The 8,786-nt window shown below is 34.2% G+C and overlaps 1 protein-coding gene across 1 annotated transcript; it reads left to right on the top strand.

Annotated features, from left to right (window-relative positions):
• Positions 1-6: 6 nt before the first annotated feature.
• Positions 7-8,042, top strand: LOC114073069 (protein DBF4 homolog A-like; the record flags this gene model as incomplete). The annotated part of the gene is made up of 9 exons (XM_027910861.1): positions 7-44; positions 1,944-2,138; positions 3,297-3,347; positions 3,886-3,955; positions 4,096-4,172; positions 5,642-5,672; positions 5,942-5,984; positions 7,658-7,789; positions 7,982-8,042. Coding segments are annotated over exons 3-9 (459 nt in total), but the record flags the coding sequence as incomplete, so codon positions are not given.
• Between the last annotated feature and the right edge of the window lie 744 nt (positions 8,043-8,786).

Raw genomic sequence — 8,786 nt, 5'->3', positions numbered from 1 at the left:
TGATCTCTGAAAAATTAGGAAAGGACCTCAAAGAGCTGGGAGGGGTAAGTTTATAACAGAGACCTGTATTAATCTAGAAGGAAATTTGGACATATGGAATGTTTCTTTCATTTTATATTATTTTTACTTTATAAATAACATTTGATGTTATATGTACTTTATCTGTGAGAGGATTTTATTTTTCTATGTTTGTCTTAATGTTTAATACAAACAATAGCTTATCATTAAGTTATTCTGTGTTTTTTTGAGAGAACCTGCTTTGCTGATTGTAACAAAAGTTTTTATTATTAAGGTTTGTATTCAACAGTATTGATTATTCACCTGGCTTAAAATTTATCCAAGTTTATTAAGTTTTATCGTTTGAGGTGATTTTTTTCTGCTGCTTCTGACTGCATTGACATTTTTACATGTTACAATGTTGTTCAGCTGAACCTGAAAGAGATTAAAGGAAGAGTTTTGTATATGCTTACTGAAAGTCAGTAACTTCACTGAGTGCTTTTTACACAGGGTATGTTAATGAGTATTTTTGAATACTCTTATTTAAATAATAAATTTTATATGCATCGTACTAATCTTTTTCCCAATTCTCTCTTCTGTATCGAAGAAACTTCGATACAAGCAAGTACAGGATATGATAGTAACACAAGTAGTGCAGTTGCTTAGTTCTCTTTTAAAGTTGAATATTTGAATTGATGTAGAGAAAACTTGGCCGTTAGAGAATTAAATACCTTTTAAGCACAGAGACAGAAGGGATCTGCTTAAATGGCTACCTGTTTTGAATGTTGCTTTGGCAATACTTCTTTGAACTCAGAGGAACACTGAGCAGCTTTATGAAATTGATGCTTGTAAATCAAGGTGCTGTCTGAAATCACAGGAGCGGTAGGGAGTAGCACTAACATGGTTTCAAATTAAATGCATCGTTTTACATTTACGTCAAATAAGTGCACTCTGTATTTTGTCTTTCTCTCCAAAAGAGAATTTTAGGAGTTCATATGTGAAAGGTAAGGTTACAAATCACAGACTGGAAAGGAAGTTTTTGTGGCTTATCCTGAGGAGTAAATGCCTCCATCTGAGGTGGTCTAACACCCTCAAGATCAATTACCACGTTTTGTTGTTACTTGTGTGGAGTGCACTCAAAAGTGCCTCTATATCCTTCTGTAAAAGGTGCATAGAGCACCGTTGAAAGGCACAGTTTCGAGCTTGCTGTCTGGGTGATTTGTGCTTTCCAAGCTGATTAGTTGAACAGATGAAATGCATTAAGCTACATAAGCTGATAAGAAATAACAAGGCGAATAGGTGATAATTACTTGATAGTTAGCAATGAAAGACTGAAGGAGCAAAATAGAAGAGAACAAGCATAGAGTACCTGCATATTTATATTACTGAGTATGAGAATATGAATCTACTAAAGACTTTACCTTTTGGAGAAGTGTCATGAATATTATAGGTGTGAAACATGGTAACTCTCCTGAAACTTTAATTTTTCTGCTGGTTCTGAACTCAGTAAATTTATAGCTTCTTGCAGACTAAAATACATTTGCATGCACGTCTTTAAGTTTAGCTGAACACTTAGTATAATTTCTGTTTCATAAAATTATGTAGACAGTGGTTTACCTTGATTTATTCTGTTATTCCTCAATGCAGTATTGAATTTTTCTATTTGGAAAGTATTACAGCTAGATAGTTCAAAAAATATAATAATCAAAACATTGCAAGATTCTTTTGATAAAGATTACAAAATTAAGAAATTGAACTTATAATTTGTGAGTGGTAAGATGCTATTGCAACTCAGTTTTTATATTTAGAAAATATCTTCTTGTTAATTCAGTGTTTTTGTACTTAGTTATTTTAGAAGTTTTATCACTTTTAAGTATGCAATGTAAAATTTGAGTTACTGATCCACTGTCCTGAAATGATTACTTGTTTTATATTTCTATATTTAGAGGGTGGAGAGTTTCCTTAGTAAGGATATCAACTATCTGGTGACAAATAAAAAGGAGGCAAAATTTGCACGAAGTCTTGGCCAGATTTCTCCTGTTCCTAGCCCAGAATCTGCAGGTGCTGGGGGAAATGGTTCACCTCATCCTAGCAGCCGAAAAGATCAGCGTGATGGAAGTTCATTTAAGTTGGTAGATACAGTAAGTTTCTTAGTAATAATATTGTGAATCGAGTACAACCCACGGGAGGGATATGGTCTTAGAATTTTCCTTCTAGTTAGTTTCCTAAAGATGGCAGCAGTTCTTTGGGTGAATAAGGGGTTTTCTTTCAAATATACTTTTCAAGTTATTCAGGCTAACTTGTTAAATTTAACTCAAACTAATTCAGCAGAGTTTCAGAAACTAATTTTAAAAAGGAGCCTTTTTTGCAAATAAGCAGAGTACACTAAAATCTGTTTTAAGGTAGTATGTCTGACTGATAATATTGACATTATTATGTTTGACAGCTGGATCAATATGGATAGGCACGTGATGGCATTCAGTGATTCCTCTCTTTAGAAACACAGCCTTATAAAGCCTTGACTGATGTGTTGTTAATGCGGATATCAACAGAAGCACTCTTGGATAGTAGTTGAAAAAATAATTAAAATTGAACATTATGACTGCTGAGCTTTTTTGAGCTCTTTCTTAGAAGATCATGTTAATTGCATGTACATTGTTAAGTTAGTATCTGAATTTATGCAGATTTATGTGAAGTTTCTTACATGGACAAATCTTGTGTCTTTTCAAAATACAGTTGGAAGTAATTAGCTGTATTATGTATGTGGTACTTACTAAGAAATGTGACTGCGAGCCAGTCTGCGGGCTAGTCTTTGCACTGCATAGGTGAGGTAACCTTATTTTGTAAATACCTGGATAGGCAAAGGCAGCTCGTTATGCATAAGCAGCATAAAGTACAAAAGGCGATTGACTGGTGATAGAAAAGAAGGCAGATAGACAGAGGCTGTGATTATATTTGACAATTTGCACAAGCCCCAGCTGATAAAACCTCATCATCACACCATTTGGTATGTGCCACTGGCTGTTTATTCCCAGTGTCTGTGTTGTTCCAGCACTAACATTGCTTCAGCCATGCAGTGATCTGCTTTGGCTGAAAATGATTACTTGTTGGGTGGTTTTAGATTGGTGGGGTTTTTTTTCCCTTAGACCGTATCAACTGTAACCCTGTGAGGAAGATGCACATTACTGAAAAATTAGCAGTACAGTGAACAAAAGGAGACTCTGATAGCTAACATGTATTTGTTAACAGCCATGTGAATTGTCTCACCTTGCTACAAACGTGTTTCTGTTTTAATTTAGGTGCGTATGAGCAGAGGAAAATCCTTGGTTGAAAAAGCAATCAAAGAACAGGTACACCAAGTAATCAATGAACTCATGCTTCAGAAACTTTGGTTTTGCTCTTCTAGAAAACAAGCTGTAGTAAGAGTGTCTTAGAGAGAAGTCAGCCTTGGAATGCTCAGGCAGAAATTGAGGGATTGTCCTAAATAAACTGTCAAAATCATGTTTTTTGGATACTTCCTGAAGAATTAAAAGTCTGTGAAGTCTTATGACAAGTATTAAAAGTTGTCAGGATTGCTAATATAACTTGCATTTGAGAGGTGCTCATGAAGTTAAAGAAAATGTATCAATTCACTGTGTTCCAATCTTGCTATAAAATGTGACAATAAAGAACAGTTTTGGCTTTCTGAAAGTTTAAATGTCTTTTGATGGTAAAGTACTGTAGCACAGAGATTGCAAAGTAAGTTGAAACGAGCAGTAGTCTTTTGGCAAAAAACAAAGCATCTGCATTTTAATCTCAGCTTTCATATTACATGTTGCAATATATTTGTAATTATTTTAAATCTGCTATTTATTGCATTAGATTATTAATATAATTTATTGTTTGCAGGATTTAATCCCCTCTGGTAGTATACTGTCCAATGCTTTGAGTTGGGGAGTGAAGATACTTCATATTGATGGTAAATATTTTTGTTAGACAAAGTCTGACTTGAACTTGTAACATTCATGTAATTATTCTTTTGCTGAATTCAAAATATTAAAAATTACAATTACATCAGAGATACAAAAAACTGAGAATAATTCTCCCTCTTTTTGCCAGATGTTAGGAATTGTATTGAACAAAAGAAAAGGGAGCTCTATCTAATCAAAAGAGGAGACAATTCTTTTAAAGATGTGGTAAGTGTCCCTTTGCTATTTGTGAAAATGCCATTTGTTTCGTTAACTGAGAAAACACCAAAACACTAAATACTGCTTGCTGTGAAGCTTGCATATTTTATTTTAATGAAGTTTTGCTCATGTTCAGTTTTTCACAGACCATTATGTTTTCTGAATTGATTTAAAAACCATCTTCAAAAAATACGAAGTATTAGCTATATATATCAAAGTTATTAATACATAACTTCCGTAGTAGCATTGATTCCATAATGTGTAGTCCTTTGCTCTTGCGAAGGATATCTAAGAAGTGCTGAGCTGTCTGAAGTTTCCGTTCTGCACGCCTCAAGAGTAATAAATAACAAAAAAAATTATTGATGTAAATTGCCATTAAGTTGCCTTGTATAACTTTCCCCGTGACACAGTGATTAGAAATCCTTTACTTTTCATGAGCCGTTCTGAAAAATCATTGTACGTTTCCTGGAGAAGCTGTCACTACAAGGAATCTGCAATTTTTCCTTTGTAAAGAAGTAGCAGAAAGCATCTTCAGGCTATCTGCCAATAATGTGCATTTTGCATGTGAATGTCCCAGTTTCTCAGGTTTTTAGTGTATGATATAATGAGACATTAAAACTTGGAGTTGCTCTGTAATTTAAATTAAACACGTGAAGTTGTCCAATTGTCCAATCTGTGCATGGGGCTCTGATAAGGAAATGGAACGAAAATACTTAGTGTTGTTTTGGAATGCAATATTGACTAATTATTGAGGCCACATAAAATCCTCTGCCGAATCATCAGTGTGTCCATGGATAGCAGGGTGGGATTTATTTACAAGTAATATAAAATGAGTTTTTACCTTTACCAGAATCAATTATAGCTAACAGTTGATGCTTGAATACAGAATTTACTGTTTTTTTTCTGGAGACCAAATATTCTGTTTAATTTTAATCTTCATTGCTAAAAACAAAGACCAAACCTGTGTAAATCTATTCAAATGAAAAGAATTGTTTTAATTGGAGAATGTTGCTGTATTCTGGTTTTGGTGGCATTTTACAGCTTGCATTTGCAGCTTGCAAATAATTAGGATTTATAAAGTGTTGTAAAAATGTTATCTCTATTTGAGAATCAACTTGAACCGTGGCAAGGTATTTTCAGGGAGGAGAGAGTTAATGTAAAATTTTCCTTCATAGGTTTCTTTGTTTAGTTTTGGTTTTAGGAAAAATAAATTGAAGCATCTGAAGGAGAACACTGGGTTTGTTGGAGTTTTGTTTTGGTTTTTTCAGTGTAGAAATAAATATTTCTTTTGGAAACGTGTTACCATATTTCTGAATTACTGATGAGCTTAGTTTCCTGCAAAATTGATCATGACTGTGTATGAAGTCATGATTAACACAGGGAAACCCCCATAACTTAAATTACCTACAGCTAAATCTTTAAGTGAACTGCAGAATAATACTCAAAAGGATTTTATACCTTCTCTCTTTTTTTAATAGGGAAAACATGTTACTGCTCAAAAGTCAAAAAGTAAGTATTTCAATAATTGTAGAAGTTTCTGGTTTGCTTTATATTCTGAATGCATACAAATGTACTACAGTTCTCACATGGTCATGTCATGCTACATCCCAATTTATATGCCCAAGAAAAGTATGTAGAAAAACGTTGTGGAACTCAAGAGTGTCAAAACATGTACATAATGAGTACTAAAATACAGTCTGCTAATTTATTCACCTATTGCAGTAACTTGCTGAATGAAGTATTTCTCTCTTAATTTCATTTTCTTTCCCCTTGAGCAGGTAGACTGAAAAATCCATTCATCAGGGTGGAAGATGCAAGTCGGTAAGGGTTCTCTTCATGCATTCAATAATGTGGTTCTCAAACTGAGTTATTCAGAATTACTTGATCAAGTGTGTCCTTATATCTCAGTTTCCTTCAGCTCCCTGACTTTAGATGCCGGGTATACTGTCCTCTTATAAGATACAAATGTGTTCAGCTACTGAGTGAGATTGAGCGAGTATTAATATAGTAGGGAATATTTGCAATAGGTAATGGAAGTGGAAAGTTAATAGGTAGCTCCAGTTTTTGTATCATGAAGGTCGGTTCTTCGGGTTACTTTCTGCCAAAGATCATATGAATGAAAGGGAAACCTGGAAGCTTTGAACCTTTGCATCTTTTCTTAGATCTAAATCCTTTAACCCAAAAGGCACATAAAACTTATACTGAATTCCAGTCCTGTTGAGTTCCAACTCAATAACATTCATCTCCTGCTGAGACTGCTTGGATGTAAAGAAAGGGAAGTTGTTACAGTTAAAATCATTCCTTGAAATTAGGTTTAATTTCTTGTTCAGTCCTTTCTTTTTAAAAGTAAAAATCCCAGCTAATAATCTGATTTCATTATCCACAGTGGCATGAAATCTGATACTTTCAGCCTTGAAATTTTTCACTTCTTTCTGGTCTCAATCAGACCTGGCTGTGTAAGAAAATGCCAGTTTGCCAGAAGTTGACAGAAGAATGAATTGTGAAAAAGGTGCAGTTCTGCACAGCATGTTTTGCACCTTTGAATTCCTAACTAACTTCTGCTTTATGACATGGTTTATAAGTGCCAAATTCTTTGACCTGATGTCTTTGACACTTCCCTGAATTAAAAAAAAAAGAGATCTAAACATTGTTACACACTGAGTTGGTGTAATAGGTATAAGGGACGTGAGAATAGTGGTAAGAACTGGATCAATGCAGTTGTAAGTACAAGAAATTCTTATATAAATATATGTGTCTGACTTCAGAATGTAATGGGTACTAAACACTTGAAGCACTTTTGAATATTTATGCACCATGTTTTTATGCAACATAAGTAACAGTTCAGAAGCAGAACAAGATGTTTAGCTATCCCTATTATTTCTTCCAGACTTGCTCTTTTAGTTTTGCCTGGGTAGCCTAAAATAGTAATGTGGAGGAAAAAAATCAGGCTGAACTCTGGCATCAGCAATTCAGTTACATGATCCAGTATGTGAACTTCAGCATGCCCTATTTTAAACATTCTTAATATATTTAGAGCATTGGTATGGTTGCTAGTTCTGATATCTCTAAGTTTTGTTATGAATAGTGAATTGATCAATTTTTTTTTTTTTTTAAGAAGAAAACAGTACAATGAAAATAAGTAAAAATTATGCATTGAATGTTAGGAACTGCTGTAGCTACTTTTCAGGAGCACAAATGTAGTGTTGTCCAAACTGTTTTTAGGTTTATTGGCTACCCAACTCACAACAATTAATAGGTATGAAAATCATACACCAGGGAATGTGTAAGACAACTGTGGAAACTGAAAGACAGTAGCAAGTTTATAGGAAGGGATGAATGGCTTGTTTTAGGATATTTATCTGCTTAGCATTCTGTGTGTGTCATACGTAAAAGAGAAACAATTTTGCAGGCTTTTTGACCTGATGTAATTTGTGCTATGAACATCTTTTTTTCTATTTCTGATGGTTCTGATGCACTTGGTTTGTCTAATGCAGCCAGTACCGACCGTTTTATCTGCAACTACCCAGTTTTCCGTTCCTGAACTACTGTGTTCCGAAGCCATATAGTCCATTTGAAGTGGATAAGAAGTATCCTTCTGGTCAAAAGCAAACTCAGTCTAAGCAAAGGTTTGTTGAAAACTTGTTATTGAGGTGTGGGTAGAGGGGAGGGCTGTCCTCTAAATTATTTCATAAGTAATTGTGTTCTAAAAGAGTTGCTTTTCTAATTTTGTGTTCCATTTAATACTACTAGCCATGTCTCAACTGATGCATTTACTGCACTGTTGGTGTCTGTCTATCTACTCTTTATTCTGTCTTTAGTCCTTTTTTTGGACATACAGATGCATACATCCAAAAACGTGGCCTTCTCTTTTCACTGTGGGTGAGCTTAAGATATTTTTTTTCCTTTCTGCCACTGGTTTCTTCTTTGTCCTCATCTTGAATACCATTCAGTAAGTATTTCAGAGGAAGTGGATTTCTTAAGACTTTTGTGTAGTGCTGAAGTAGGCAGTTAAATTTTTTTAAAGCAATGATGTTCAATCACAGTGCATAATCATTGTTGATAAAGAGTGAGTATTACTGATAATTTATAGGAATTAGACTGATAATACTACTTCGACTCTTTAGAGATGAAAAGTGGATTCTAGTTGCCCAGTAGAATTGCAGTTGTTCTTAAAGCAAGTGTTTGTATGACACATCTAGGCAATCAGGCTCTACATGAGCACTACAGATGCAGTAAAACTTTTGGCAAATGACTTTTATGATTTGAAACTATTTAACTAGTGTCTTAGTTATCTGGTTTTTTGTGTCCGAACTATTGTTTTGAGTTTCTTCTGTCTAGCATATTTCTTTGACTTCTTAAATTGATTCATGTGAGAGACTATAGATACTTAGGTGAAAGGTAGCTTTGCTACATGTGGAGCTTCCTGTATTTAGTAACTTGCTGCTTTTCTGTCCATGGGGTTGAAGACTTATGTGTGATACATGTTTTTTCTTTATAAAATGGCTTCTCCACAGTTTCTGTCCAGTCTTCACCATTATTATAGACCTGGAGGTTTTCAGCTTATGTTGCCATAATGTTTTTTTTTTTTTTTTTTTTTTTTTTTTTTTTTTTTTTTTTTTTTTT

This window comes from Empidonax traillii, unplaced genomic scaffold, assembly GCF_003031625.1.
Source record: "Empidonax traillii isolate 1590-97213 ecotype Southwest subspecies unplaced genomic scaffold, ASM303162v1 scaffold5192:size8786, whole genome shotgun sequence".
In the NCBI taxonomy this organism is placed as follows: Eukaryota; Metazoa; Chordata; class Aves; order Passeriformes; family Tyrannidae; genus Empidonax; species Empidonax traillii.
This window is presented reverse-complemented; position numbering and strand designations above follow the sequence as displayed.